This window comes from Scyliorhinus torazame, chromosome 3, assembly GCF_047496885.1.
Source record: "Scyliorhinus torazame isolate Kashiwa2021f chromosome 3, sScyTor2.1, whole genome shotgun sequence".
In the NCBI taxonomy this organism is placed as follows: domain Eukaryota; kingdom Metazoa; phylum Chordata; class Chondrichthyes; order Carcharhiniformes; family Scyliorhinidae; genus Scyliorhinus; species Scyliorhinus torazame.
In genome coordinates this window covers 153967245-153982555 of record NC_092709.1, presented here as the reverse complement: position 1 = coordinate 153982555, position 15311 = coordinate 153967245, and the positions used below count along the sequence as shown (strand labels likewise).

Below are 15311 nucleotides of genomic sequence, written 5' to 3'. Positions count from 1 at the left end.
ATGGCCTCCTTCTGCACTGTAAATTCCATGATTCCCGACTACTGACATTTGGCTCACAGGCCTATCGTTCCCCGTTTTCTCTATGCCTCCCTTTTTGAATAGCGGGGTAACATTAGCTCCCCTCCAATCTGTAGGAAACAGAACTACTTAAACTTATTCATGCTTATCATGAGCAGCTTATCAAATTGTTTTTTTGGAACTATTTATGTCTCAGAAATGGAGAGAGATTTGAAATACATATAATACAGAAATACATAAATAATACAGAATGAATTGTTATCGATACAGATTAAGGGCCTGCTTGAAATAATAACTGTTTAATTGCTTGTTACTGTAACATTATTGATTAGTTGCTCTGGAGTCCTGTTAAGCATGAAATAAAGGGCGGGATTCTCCCCTATCCAGCGGGGCGGGGGGTCCCAGCGGGACGGAGTGGCGTGAACCACTCCGCCGTCGGGCCGCCCCAAAGGTGCGGAATCCTCCGCACCTTCAGTGGCTAGGCCCACCCCGGAGTGGTTTGCGCTCCGCCGGCCGATGGGAAAGGGGTTTGGCGCCACGCCAACCGGCGCTGAAGGGCCTCCGCCAGCCGGCGCCAGTTGGCACATACACTTGCTGGCATCATCCCCGCGCATGCGCAGAGGGCTTCGTTTCCGCAGCGGGAATGGCGGACCGGTACAGCCTCCGGTGCGAAAGGATAGAGTGCCCCCACGGCACAGGCCCGCTCGTGGATCGGTGGGCCCCAATCACAGGCCAGGCCACCCTGGGGGCACCTCCCGGGGCCAGATCCCCCCCGCGCCCCCCCAAGAACCCCGGAGACCGCCCGCGCCGCCAGGTCCCTCCGATAAGGGACCTACTCCAATTTACACAGGCGGGACTGGCAAAAGACGGGCGGGACTTCGGCCCATCGCAGGCCGGAGAATTCGGACAGCCCCGGCGCCCATTGAGTCGCGCGGGACCCCGCCATTCTCCAAGGCGGGCGGTGCGACTCACACCGCGCCAATTTTGGGGGGGCCGGAGAATTAGGAGGGGGCGGGGACGGGATTCACGCCGACCCCCAGCGGGAGGTCGGAGAATCCCGCCCCTTATGTTGGTTCACCAATAAATTATAATCTGGTCAGAAGGAAAGGAAATCAAGGCCTCTAATTGCAGATTGAGAATTAGCTCCATCATCTGGACACGCATGAACTGAAGAAACAGGCAGGACTTTCTGACCCTTCCCTCCAGCAGGATCTTCCAGTCTGCGGAAAGGCCTCCCCTCCCCGCCCCTCGGCGGCGGGTTCCCTCGCAGCCCAGCTGGTGATCAATGCAAATGGCCACCGACTTCGGGTGCGACAGGAAGGTTATGCAAGCAGCCAATGTCAAGCCGCTGAGGGAGTGGGAAATCCTGCCCTATAACCTGAAGGTCTTCCCTTACATCAATAATCTTACATCAGGTCTACATATGACTGGATTTACTCGCAACCTGCAGGTTCCTTTCTTGTCAATATATCGCCCGAGTGATATTTGATTTAATATTTACTACGAAAATTGATAAACTTTCAGAAACTGTGAAATAATGCATTAGTCTGGGAAAAAACATATTAAAATGTTTTACTTACCTTTTTATACAGCGTTTCAATCGCAGGATCCACTTTTTCATGGAGTGAGAACATGGAAGGCCTAGTTTGGGTCCTTTTAATAGGGTTGGCTAAGGCTATAATTCTGCCATCACTTCCAAACCATTTTTTTCCCTAGGATAGTGAACGAAAGTACTTTTGCTGAAGCTGTTAAACAAAGGTTTTTTTTTTCTAAAATGTAATGAATATTTCGTTTTAAAATGGGGGAACCCGTTTTTACCTACCTCTTCATTTTTAAGGAGACGATTCTCTAGGATGTTCTGGTTAGATTTGGAAACTTTTGGTCTTTCGCCCACATAGATGCCTTCATCTTCGAGAAACCGCGGCTGCATGTTTTCGGGAACCTTTTCCGATGTGGACACTAAACATCAAGAATACAACATTAATAATGCTATACTTTTCATGGGAAGGTATAAAGACCAAAAATCCCAACATTGTTGAATCGGGAATAATAATTCTACATAACTCCATGTGGGTCATGTGGGTTAATTTCACACCAATGTCAAACAACCTCAACGAGTACTCAAACATTACTCACTTAAGCATACAGTTCATCAGCATTATCGGTTTTAGTCAGCGTTCAACAAACAATAAAGGGCTGGATTCTCCGAGACATCGCACCGAAATCTCGAAACGCGATCGGCCGGAGAATCAGCTCTGACACCGAAATCGGGCTTGACATCGGTTTTGCGCCGATTTCGGATTCCCTGGACCCCCCAACCTGACGGAATCACGGCGCCCACCACACGTCCTGTAGGATCGCACTTTCCGCCCCGACGGCTGATTCTCTGGGGCCCCAGTGATTCTGAGGCCCGGATGGACTGGTTTCCTGATGGCATGCTTCTAACCAACAATAAAAAATCATGGGCGTCATTCTCCGACCCCCCGTCGGGTCGGAGAATGGCCGTTGGCCGCCGTGAATCCCGCTCCCGCCCCCGCCGAAGTCTCCGGTACCGGATGGGCCGAAGTCCCGCCCAGAAATTGCCTGTCCCGCCGGCGTAAATTAAACATGATATTTACCGGCGGGACCAGGCGGCGTGGGCGGGCTCCGGGGTCCTGGGGGGGGGGGGGGGGGGGGGGGGGGGGGCGGGGCGATCTGACCCCACGGTGGCCTGGCCCGCGATCGGGGCCCACCGATCCGCGGGCGGGCTTGTGCCGTGGGGGCACTCTTTCCCTTCCGCCTCCGCCACGGCCTCCACCATGGCGGAGGCGGATGTGACTCTCCCCACCGCGCATGCGCCGGGAAACTGTCAGCGGCCGCTGACGCTCCCGCGCATGCGCCGCATTTCCGCGCCAGCTGGCGGGGCAACAAACGCCATTTCCGCCAGCTGGAGGAAATCCCTCCGGCGCCGGCCTAGCCCCGCATTCCGCACCTTTGGGGCGGCACGATGCCCGTCTGATTGGCGGCGATTTGGGCGCCAGTCGGCGGACATCGCGCTGTTGGGGGAGAATTTCGCCCCATGATACCAGCATGTTGGCTGAGGCGGCTGCGAGAGGTGGTAGGAGTATTCGCGGGGGGGACCGCGGGCTCCCGTAATGGACGTGCTTTCTGCCAACCAGGGCAACCATGTAGCCCATGGTACCTGGTTGTGCACGGGCGTATACACCATGATGACATGTTTTCCCTCAACCCTTGCAGAGGATTATGTTTGGTAACCACCCAGCAATGTTGGCTGCTGTGGCGGGGGCTGCTGCACTGCATGCAGCCCTGTGACAGCGCCAGCGGAGACGGCGCAGAGAGGAGGCGGAGGCTGCAGCAGGGGAGTGGGCCGCAGAGGGGCAGGTGGCAGCCGCTCAGGCTGGAGGGCCACCCGCCCAACAGGCTGAGGAGGAGGTGGAGGAACGGGATGAGGAGGAACAACGTGAGGTAGAGGGGGAGGAGGTGGTGGTGATGCCAAGGAGGCGCCAGATGAGGCCCCGCGTGTACCGGCGCCGCATGTCTTTTGAGGAATTCTCGGACCGGGCATGCAGGAGGAGATTGCGAATGAGCCGGGAGACTATTGGACACATCTGCCACAGGATGGCACACCTGGCACCACGTGGGAGTGGGGGAGGACACCCGCTACCGGTGGCTGTCAAGGTGACGGTCGCCCTGAACTTTTATGCCACGGGTTCGGTCCAGTCGCCGAGTGGGGACCTGTCCGGCATCTCACAGGCATCAGTGCACAGGTGCCCTTGCGGACTGGTACATCCAATTCCCTGTGGACCGCGCCCACCAGGATGGCCGGGCAGTGGGCGTTGCTACCGTCGCCGGGATGCCCCGGGTCCAGGGGGTAATCGATGGGGTGCATATCACCCTACGGTGGATAATAGGCCACTGTTCACCAACCGAAAGGGGTACCATTCGATGTACATTTAGGTGTTCTGTGACCACCAAATAAAGATCCTGCACGTCGGCGCCAGATACCCAAGTATTGTGCATGAGTCCTTCATACTGGCCCAATCTGTGATCCCCGGCATGTTCGAGAAACCCCCCCACTCCCCCACACCACCCCCTGCTGTGGGGTTGGTTGCTGGGCGACAGGGGTTACCCGTTGCGGTCGTGACTGATGACGCCTGTACGGAGGCCAAAAAACGCGGAGACCCTCTTAAATGGGCCTATTGTGCGACCTGAGGTGTGCTTCGGGGTCCTGAAGATGCACTTCAGGTGCCTGGACCGCTCTGGAGGTGCCCTTCTGTACGAGGCCAGGAGGATCGGCCGCATTGTTGTGGTCTGCTGCGTCCTCCGCAAGATAGACAAGCAGGGGGCGATGTGCTGAAGGAGGATGAGGGCAAGGGCAGGCCTCGTCAGATGAGGAGGGTGAGGGGGAGGGGGACAATGAGTGGGACATGAGGGCTGGCCATGCACGGGAGGCTGCACTACGCTATCGGCAGGGCCAGCGAGCACGGGACCAATTAGCCGACGCATGTATCACCAACTAGGGGGGAGTGGGGTTGCTGGGCAGGAGCACGGACACCACAATATCACACTCCTTCACCACCGACCTCCCTCACCACTGATCACCCTCACCTCCCACTCCACCGGACCACCCGCATGCACAACGAGCCGGGAGCACTTGGTTGGCAGTGACAGAGGGTCTGTTCCATGGGATGGAGGATGAGGACAACCCGCTCTGCGATGAGCTCCATGCTCCACATCGCTAGACATTGTCTGACTCATGCCCACAGTAGCACCTTCCACCTGGGTGATCCCTGCATGCGGGCTGGCCAGTCCATCACACGGTCCTGTCGAATAGCTGGGGGCGGGATGATGGGGATGGTCGGGGGGGGGCTGAAGGGCCCACCCACTAGGCCTCATTCGTCCACCACCTCTCACCCCCAGTAGCCATCACTGACCACCCCATCCCCACACCCATCAGACAGAGCACAGAGACAGGTTTGAACGGTGTTTAATGTGAAGAGGTACACACAGTCCGTGCCCTAGCCCCCATATCTAAACTGTGCCCGGCACCCGTGCCAACTTAACTGGTGTCTAGCTTTCTGGCCTTTCAGGCCCTAACACTACGCCTAGGTGGTTCCCCAGATGGTACAGCAGGAGTGGAGGTGGACTGCTTAGACACCTGCCGTGCGACTAGGGTCCCCATTGGCGCTCGTCTCCTGGGGCGGACTGGCCTGGATGGGGCCGGTTGCTCCTCGGACATCCCGGGTGACATGGTGCCGCTCTGTTCTGCCTGCTGCCCAGCAGGTGCACCAGGGACAGAAGGGGGGGTGGGGGGTGGAGTGCGAGATGCTGCGGTGTTCTGGGACTCTACCTACCCTGCACATCTTTGACCCACGCAGACACGGGGAGAATGTGCAAACTCCACACGGACAGTGACATCAGACACATGTGACACAGGCGACTCCGAGTGGTGCATCGAACCCGGTCCTCGGCGCCGTGAGACAGCAGTGCTTACCACTGTGCCACCGTGCTGCCCTCCCATGCAATATTATTGATGCACTTGTTGAGATATACATTAGCTTCATCTGTCTGGCAATTTAACTGAGCCATCCGTTATTATTTTAATTTTAAATTAGTTAACTGCCTCATTAAAATAGTGAACAGAGGAAGTTCAGGCAACTATTCACACATTACTAATACCATATAGTGGCATTTCCATATCAAGTTATTTTTTAAACTCACAAAATATTCGCTAGTATTTAACCAGCCACACTTCCCATAGAATGCCTATCAAGGCATGTCAGAAACTACACTTCAAAATAGTTTACCTGTCAGAATGCTGGGTGTAAAAAGGAATTTTCTATCTTTCTGCCGTTGACTATGGTAGCTTTCGTAATCGGGCGCCTTGACTACAAGAAAATCACGAGCTGTCTGACCAATTATGAAGAGATAGTCATCCTCATCTTCCCCGTTATCTTTTACAAGTGGTCGATCCTCTTCCTGCAGTAACCAAGGGACAGCAGAGTGTTATTTTCCCTTCCAGAAATGGTGGGGAAAAAAATGTACAAATTTCGAAATACTGAAGTTCAAATATTTATTCTATTTTGCTTTCCATACAGTACAAGGTGGTATGTTATTGTTCAGCGCTTGAAGCTTTTAGTGCATTTCTCTTGCCAAATACATTGATAGTATCTTGATTTATATACAAAATTGAATGTAATGAACATGTCTCAACTACAGAAAAAAGACATTTCCTTTAAAACAACATTTTAGGACCTTTTCTATAATTGGAAATGCTGACAAGAATGTAAGGCAGCAGCTGCCCCCTTTCAAAGAAAATACACTGAAATGACCCTCTGTGTAGAGCTTTACTCATTCCAAAAAGCTCAATGATCTTATCTAACCTTGAACTAAATAGTGTGAAAAATTATCTTTTTTAAAAAATTCAATCTCCAACCTTCTCGGTTTGTTTTTCTCTCTCCCTTTAGGTCCTCCTGTGCCACAGCTGAAGAATGTTGGCAGGTGGCATTATTACATTCTTTTGCCAATTGTAGTCTGGGACTTGCCAACTGGAGAAATGCCTGAAGTGCCTTTCCCTTTGTTGTGAATTCCTTTATTACAATAGCATTGACTTTCAAATAACTGAGATCATGTTGGAGGAAAGGCAGGAAAAGGCATGCAAATCAAAACATAACATAACACCCATAATTCATCATAAGTAATTGCACTACATGATGTAGCACTGAGCAAGTCATTCCAAAGAGTCCCAAGATGTCAAAAAGCAACTGTCAAACAGATCTTCAACATCTTGTTATCATCAGGTGACTCTTACTGGAAATGCATGTGAGGATATTGTGCTTTCGCTCATTATTATTACAGCCCTCCAAGAGTCACTATCTGCGCTCGTACAAAGAGTGTCCATATGGGTGTGGTATCAAAAGACTGTCAATGAAATTGTATTCCATGTTGAGTCACTACCTCCAGTCAGAAGGGATAATGGAAGAAAATGGCAACTGGGATAAGGGAGAAAGTAACAAAGGAGCAAGAACAACCTTGGAGTTGCCCAAGTACAAATACATCTCTGTCTCTACTGAACAATTTATGAAACTAATCAATAAAATGTTTGAGTCCTTGGGCATCTTTGAAGTGTTGGGCTCACATACTTTCTGCATTTAAAAACATAGGACTTTTGAGCAGGTGTAGGCCATTCAGCCCTTCGAGCCTGCTCCACTATTCAATAAGATAATGGTTGATCCGGTTATGCTCTCAACTCCACTTTGCTGTCTAACTCTACCTTGAGTGAATTCAATGACGCAGCCTCCACTGCTTTCTAGAAAAGAGAATTTCACACACTAATGACCCCTTGAGAGGAAATATTTCTTCTCATCTGTGTCTTAAACTGTAGACCTGTTATTTTTAAACTGTGTCCCCTGGTTCTAGATTTATCAACAAGTGGAAACATGCTCCCGCTGTCTATTTTATCAAATCTCCTCAGGATCTTATATGTTTCAATAAGATCACCTCTCATTTATTCTCCTGTTTACATAACATGGGGTAACAAATATTTTGAGCGTTCATCAAAATTGCAAATAGTATCTTTAAATGTTTAATTTCTATCTGAATTTTTGATTCTTGATTATTGGACATTTTGGGGGCGATTCTCGACGGCGCGAAACGGGCATGGGGACGACCGATTCTGTCCCCCACAGGGGCCAGAATAGCGCTGGAGTGGTTCACGCCACTCCAGCCTCCCTTCCCGGCGCCAATTGGGCACCGCGCCAACCTGCACATGCGCAGCTGGGCCACTTCACCCTGCGCATGCGTGGGGGACTTCTTCAGCGCACCGGCCCCGACTCAACATGGCGTCAGTGTTCAGGGGCCGGCCGCGCGGAAAGTAGGCCTGGGTGGGGGAGAGGACGGCCCGCCGATTGGTGGGCCCCGATCGCGGGCCAGACCCCATCGGAGGCCCCCCGGTGAAGGATCGCTTTTCCCCACCACCTGACCCTTTGCGCAGAGTTCCCGCCGGCAGCGACCGGGGTGAACGGCGCCGGCGGGACTCTGTCGTATCCGCGCGGCTGCTCGTCCCATCCGGGCCGGAGAATCGGCGGCCCCGCCGATTCCAGCGGCCCGCGGCCGGCGCCGCATCAAACGCACCGGCGCAAATGGCGCCGATTCTCCGCACCTTGGAGAATCGTGTGTCAGCGTCGGGGTGCGGTTGCGGCGATTCTCCGGCCCGGAGCGGGGCTCGGAAAATCGCCCCCTTTATATACAGAACCGATAATGTGGTTTACTTGATAATGGCCTCAATGAGGTGTAAGGGTCCTTCCTGATGATTTCCTTATTTTCCCTTCCTTTATTTTTGCTGTTATCATTTTAACCCATGGATGCTTAATGGATATATATCTTTAAGTCGAGCAGGGGAAATTAGAAATTCAAAAATTACAAAAGAGAACACTCTGCCAGCTGTGGACTTCAAAACATTGACTTTCCGGCACCTGAGAGATCAGTGGGACTCAGTTTGATTTGTTGGCTGGTGGCCAATGAATTGGCCAAAGGCCATATTCTGCCCGGTAACAGGTGGTGATTGGATATTTCCTGAGTGGGACGATTTTCCGAGACCCAAGAAAAGCAGAGTTTGAAACAAGGACACTCAGGGAAAAGGACGAGGGTGACATGGTGGCGCAGTGGTTAGCCCGGGTCACTGTCTGAGTGGAGTTTCCACATCCTCCCGTGTCTGCGTGCGACTCACCCCCACAACCGAACGATGTGCAGGGTAGGCGCATTGGCCACGCTAAATTATCTCTTAATTGGAAAAAAATAATTGGGTACTCTAAATTAAAAACAAACTCAGGGGAAAGGCGTGCTCTCTCTTTCTCCCTCCTTTTTCTCCAAAAAAGCTGCGACATTTCTGAAACTGCAGAGACCTGAATGAATCTATAGTGAAAACCTCAAACTGAAAGCAAAGTCTGAAGATAAGAAATGTGCTAGAAACAACCATCCAAAACAACGACTCTCATCATTTTACTTTCATCCTTGTTTTTACACCCCTCTTCTCCCCTCTGTGTTTGTCTGTCTTGTGTGTAATATATACACACACTATATATATATATATATATATATATATATATAGAGAGAGAGAGAGAGAGAGAGAGAGAGAGGGTGGGGCAGGTTGAAGTGGGGATTAGGAATTAGATAATAACTAGCCTGTTGTTTTTGCTGCATATTTATTAATATTTGTGATTAATAAACTTAGTGTTTGCATTTGCAAACATTGTGATTGTTGTTCAACTAAGGCCAAAGACTTTGGGCATTTTTCTAAGAATTATTTGTTAATTCACTTGTGTTGCGGCTCCGGATCAAGTGGGGCTGGAAGTGACCGCGTTAGCCCAGGCGGGTCGTAACAGTGGAAGAAGCTAAACATAAACTAGCGTAAACATATATTTGATCAGAACAAAAATACCACAGGGCAGATAGCTATGAGGTAATTTCTTCCTTGACACTATTAACAAGGACCTGGTTTGTCAACAGCAACACATGTCGGAAATTCGGATACAGTTTTCAGATCAGTCATTTACGTGGTTGGAAAATGATGCAATGAGTACATCTAAATTTCTGACAGTTACCCCTTTCACGACAGGACTTGTCGTCATATTCCTTCAGAGTAAAATCAAAAAATAAAACATCAAGAATAAATGGAAAAACAATTTTATGAACAAAACAACAACATATTACATGTTACCATCTGCATCATATTAACTGCTTTGGTTCAGGTTTCAGGGTATCACAGCTAAAGTTATTAAAGCACCCCTAATTATAAAGTAATATCAGTGGAACATTTGGATCATACTGTAATGCTTTAGTTATTTCACTTAATCCACATTATTATTCTGCTTCCTTAAATTCAATTTGAGAGTTATGCATGCAAATTACACACCACGTTAAGTGTGACTTGCGAACCCTTTAAAAATGGCAGAAGCGGACTTCCGGTGGCGGCTATGAGGGAGTAAGTGGCGTATTTGGTGGCTCTCGTTCCAGTCAGACTTTTAGACCTTTCCCCCCGACTTTTTCGAACTTTTGAGCGCTGGAGGGGAAAACAACAGTACTGTAGATCTGGATCCATACAGAGTTGCATGGACTTAAGGAGGAGAAGGGAACGAAAACAGGCGAAGAAGGGGCTGAACAAAGGTGGTGTGGAAGTTCAAGTGGGAGGAAAGATGGCCGACGAACGGACCACGGAAGGTCATGAAGGAGAGCTTTGCAGCACTGAAGCGGCATAACTTGGAACCGCTTCAGAAAGCGGTGGAGCGACTGGAAGGTCCAGGCATTGGAGAAGACAGTGGAGGAGCAGGCGGATTTTCAAACGGTAGCAGACGTGGGAATTAGAAAGTTGAAGGAGCAACAATCAAGGCTGATGGACAGGCTGGAGGACCTGGAAAATGTGTCTCGCCAGCAGAATCTGAGAAACATTGGGCTCCCGGAAGGGGCCGAGGGAGTGGATGCCATGGCATATGTGGCAGACATGCCTGCAGAAGCTGGTGGGGGATGATTTAGCACACTGGGATAAATAGCTGGCTTTTAAAGCAGACCAAGGCAGGCCAGCAGCACGGTTCAATTCCCATACCAGCCTCCCTGAACAGGCGCCGGAATGTGGCGACTAGAGGCTTTTCACAGTAACTTCATTGAAGCCTACTCGTGACAATAAGCGATTTTCATTTCATTTCTTCCCACGTCCGTTGGAGCTGGGCAGGGTTCACAGAGTGCAGGCGAGGCAGCCCCCCCCCGGGCGATGGTGGTCAGGTTCCATAGGTTCGTGGACAAGGAACACAGTGGGCCAAGAACACAAAGAGCTGCTTATGGAACAACAGTGTCCTGTGCATCTATCAGAATCTGAGCCAGAAGGAGGGCAGCCTACAGACAAATTAAAGAGATCCTGTTTAAAAAGGTCAAGTTCGGGCTACTTTCTCCGGCGCGGCTTTGGGTCACATACCGGGAACAGCAACATTATTTTGACGACCCGGAGGAAGCGATGGACTTCGCTAAGGGGCATGGACTGGTGCCGAACTGAGGACCCATGGACTCAAGTTAGAGTGTTTCAAGGGATGTTTGCATTTGTTTGTGGATTGCCCTACGTGTTAGCGATGTTGTTCGGCATGTTCTTTTACTTAAAATTTGGGGTGTTCTTGTGTTTGTTTTTGCCTGTTTGAAAGTTTTAAAGTTAAAGCCAAAGTCATAGTTAAAGGTTAAGTTATTGGGTGCTGGGGGGCTGTACGGGTTCTTTTTGCTATTTTTCTGGTAATGTTAGGAGGGGGGTGGGTGGTAGCGCCCACCTCATTACACAGTTTGAATTGCACTAGTGTGGGGACGAGCTTTGTTCTTTGTTTGTTTTCTCTCTGGTTCGGTCCCAGAGCGATTGCTCGAACAGGGCTGTTCTGGGGAAGTGGTGTTGATGAGCGGGGGAACAATAGGTGGGGGACATGGTGGCGCCAGAGTTGAGAGTCACCAGGCTAGCTGCTTTGAGCTACTTAACGGGAGCGAACTGGGGGGGGGTATACAGTCAGTATATGGCAGGGGTTAGGGGTTGTTGCTGGGGGGGGGGGGGATGATCTGCTGACGAGGGAGGGAACTGAACCAGGTAACAGGGAGGAGGTCGGGGGTGGGAGCTGCCAAGAGGCGGACCGGGGGGGGGGGCACATGGACAGGGGGTGGGCCCAAGAAGGGGGATGGCTGATCGGTGCGGGCGGGGGAGGGGGGGGGCAGGGTGCCCTCCAGCCAGGCTGATCACCTGGAACGTTCGAGGGTTAAACGGGCCGGTCAAGAGGGCATGTGTGTTCGCGCACTTGCGTGCTCTGAATGCGGATGTAATGTTGCTGCTGGAGACACATTTGAGAGCGGCGGACCAGATTAGATTACGGAAGGGCTGGGTTAGCCAGGTCTTCCATTCGGGGCTTGACTCTAAGACCAGAGGGGTCACGATCATGATTAACAAACGGGTTCAATTTGAGGCGGACAGCACAGTTGTGGATGGGGGTGGTAGATTTCTCATGATCCGGGGTAAGCTTGAGGGGGTGAGGGTGGTCCTAGTGAATGTTTACGCTCCAAACTGGGATTATGTAGATTTCATCAAAAGGCTGCTGGGGAAAATCCCCGACTTGGATTCGCACAAGCTGATTATGGGTGGGGACTTTAATACAATCCTTGATCCTGACTTGGATCGGTCATGCTCCAGAAAGGGCAGGGTCCCGGCAAAGGCAAGAGAACTGAGGGGGTTCATGGAACAAATGAGGGGGTTGGCCCCTGGAGAATCAGTCGGCCGACGGGGAAGGAGTTCTCGTTCTATTCACATGTTCACAAGGTTTATTCTCGTATTGACTTCTTTATTATGATTAGGGACTTTTTGGAGGGGGTGAGGGATACAGAATACTCGGCGATCACTATTTCGGACCATGCTCCACATTGGGTCGACCTGCGGGCCTGCAAAGAAAGTTACCAGCGCCCACAATGGAGGTGAGAGGTGGGATTGTTGGCAGATGAGGGTGTGTGTGAGAGAGTGGGGAAATGCATGCAGAACTACCTGCAGGTCAACGATACAGGGGAAGTCTCAGCAGCGGTGCTCTGGGACGCGCTGAAGGCGGTGGTGAGAGGGGAATTGATCTCAATCCGAGCCCATACGGACAGAACGGACAGGGCAGAGATGGACAGACTGGTTCAGGAGATGATACGGACGGACAGGGAATATGTGGAGTCCCCGAGGGCAGAGCGACTTAGGGAACGACGGAGACTGCAGGCGGAGCTGGGGGCGCTATCCACTGGGAAGGCCGTAGTGCAGCTCAGAAAGGCAAGGGGCGCGGTGTATGAGTATGGGGAGAAAGCCAGCAGAATGCTTGCACAGCAACTTAGGAAGAGGGAGGCGGCCAGGGAAATAGGGATGGTGGTGGACGGGGCAAGGAACCGGGTTGGAGACCCGGCAGGATTGAACAGGGTGTTCAGGGACTTTTACAGCAAGCTGTATGCCTCGGAACCCCCCCACGGGGCCTGAGGGGATGAGGCGCTTCTGAGATGGGCTGGCCTTCCCAAAGGTGGGCAGGGAGATGGTAGAGGGGCTGGGGGCCCCAATTAGGGCTGAAGAAGTAATGGGGGGCCTGAAGGCCATGCAGTGGGGTAAAGCCCCGGGGCCGGACGGGTATCCGGTGGAGTTCTGCAAAACGTTCTCGGGGATAGTGGGCCGGTGCTGGTTAGGGTGTTTAACGAGGCGAGGGACAATGGGGTGTTACCCCCGACGATACCCCCGACGATGTCGCAAGCCACCATCTCGCTGATATTAAAACGGGATAAAGATCCGGAAGCCTGTGGGTCCGATAGGCCAATCTCCTTGATTAATGTTGACGCTAAACTACTAGCCAAGATCCTGGCGTCCAGAATCGAAGGCTGTGTACCGGACGTGATTGTGGAGGACCAAACGGGGTTTGTAAAGAGCAGGCAGCTGGTAGCCAACCTAAGAAGGCTACTCAATGTGATTATGATGCCCCCGGAGGGCAGAGAGGTGGAGGTAGTGGTGGCAATGGATGCCGAAAAGACTTTTGACCGGGTGGAGTGGGACTATTTATGGGAGGTGCTGGGACGGTTCGGGTTTGGGGAAGGCTTTGTGGATTGGGTTAGACTGCTGTATCAGGCCCCGGAGGCTAGTGTAAGGACGAACAGGACGACATTTGAGTATTTTCAACTATACCGTGGGACAAGACAGGGATGCCCCCTCTCTCCATTGCTGTTTGCGTTGGCCATAGAACCGCTGGCAATTGCTCTGAGAGCGCTAAGGGAATGGTCAGGGGTGGGGTAGAACACAAGGTCTCGCTCTTTGCGGATGACCTGCTTTTGTACGTGTCGGATCCAGTGGCAGTGATGGACGGGATTATGGAAATCCCAGGGGACATTGGCCGGTTTTCAGGGTACAAGTTGAACATGGCAAAGAGCGAGATGTTTGTGGTGCAGGCGAGGGTTCAGAAGAATAGGCTGAGGGAGCTACCATTTAGGCTGGTTGGGGAAAGTTTTAGGTATTTAGGGATACAAGTGGGACTGGGGCAGGATGCATAAGTTGAACTTGTCTAGGCTGGTGGAGCAAATGAGGAGCAAGTTTCGGAAATGGGATGCGCTCCCGCTGTCACTAGCGGGGAGAGTACAGACGATCCTCCCGAGATTCCTGTTTATTTTTCAGTGTCTCCCTATTTTCATTCCGCGGTCCTTTTTTAAAAGGATCAATAAAATCATCCTGGGATTTCTTTGGGTGGGGAAGTCCCCGCGGGTAAAGAGGGGGATGCTGGAGCAGAACCGTAGTGAGGGGGAACTGGCGTTGCCGAACCTCAGCAACTACTACTGGGCGGCTAACAGCCATGATAAGGAAATGGATGGTGGGTACGGGGTCGGTTTGAGAGTGGGTGGAGGCTGATTCGTGCAGGGGCACCCGCTTGGCAGCCCTGGTCACGGCTCCTCTGCCGCTCCCGCCGACCAGGTACTCCACGAGCCCTATAGTGGTGGCGGCTCTGCAGATTTGGGGCCAATGGAGGAAGCATGCGGGGGAAGTGGGAGCGTCGGTCTGGTCCCCAATATGCGACAACCACCGATTTGTCCCGGGGAAGATGGACGGCGGGTTTCGAGCGTGGCGGAGGTGGGAAGGATGGGCGACTTGTTCCTGGAAGGGAGCTTCGCGAGCATGAGTGCGCTGGAGGAGAAGTTCGGGCTGGCAAGGGGAAATGACTTTCGGTACTTGCAGGTGCAGGATTTCGTACGTAGACAGGTCCCGTCCTTTCCACACCTTCCACCATGGGGGATCCAGGACAGGGTAGTTTCCAGGGGAGAGGTAGGAGAGGGGAGAGTCTCGGATATTTATAAGGAGCTTATGGGAGCGGAGGACACAGGGACCGAGGAACTGAAACTCAAGTGGGAGGAGGAGCTTGGTGGGGAGTTGGAGGGAGGCGTATGGGCAGACGCTCTGAAGAGGGTAAATGCAACCGCAACATGCGCTAGGCTCGGCCTGATTCAGTTCCAGGTAGATCACCGGGCCCACATGACGGGGCCCGGATGAGTACATTTTTTGGGCTGGAGGACAAGTGTGCTAGATTTGCGGGAGGACCAGCGAACCATGTCCACATGTTCTGGGCGTGCCCAAAACTCAGGGGGTACTGGCAGGGATTTGCGACGTCATGTCCCGGGTACTGAAAACAAGGGTGGCGATGAGTCCAGAGGTGGCGACTTTTGGGGTGTCGGAGGACCCAGGCGTCCAGGAGGGGATAGAGGCCGATGTTGTGGCCTTTGCTTCCCTG

General features: G+C 52.1%; 1 protein-coding gene across 3 annotated transcripts in view; it reads right to left on the bottom strand.

Moving 5' to 3' along the window:
- cc2d2a (coiled-coil and C2 domain containing 2A) overlaps nt 1–15311 on the bottom strand; it is a 294925-nt gene that overhangs the window by 222168 nt on the left and 57446 nt on the right. For all 3 annotated transcript variants that reach the window (XM_072496407.1, XM_072496404.1, XM_072496406.1), the window contains exons 11-13: nt 5826–5997; nt 1841–1977; nt 1599–1730 (exon numbers count right to left, since the gene is read on the bottom strand). In XM_072496407.1, the coding sequence (XP_072352508.1) occupies nt 1599–1730; nt 1841–1977; nt 5826–5997 (441 nt within the window). The remainder of the gene's footprint in view (nt 1–1598; nt 1731–1840; nt 1978–5825; nt 5998–15311) is intronic.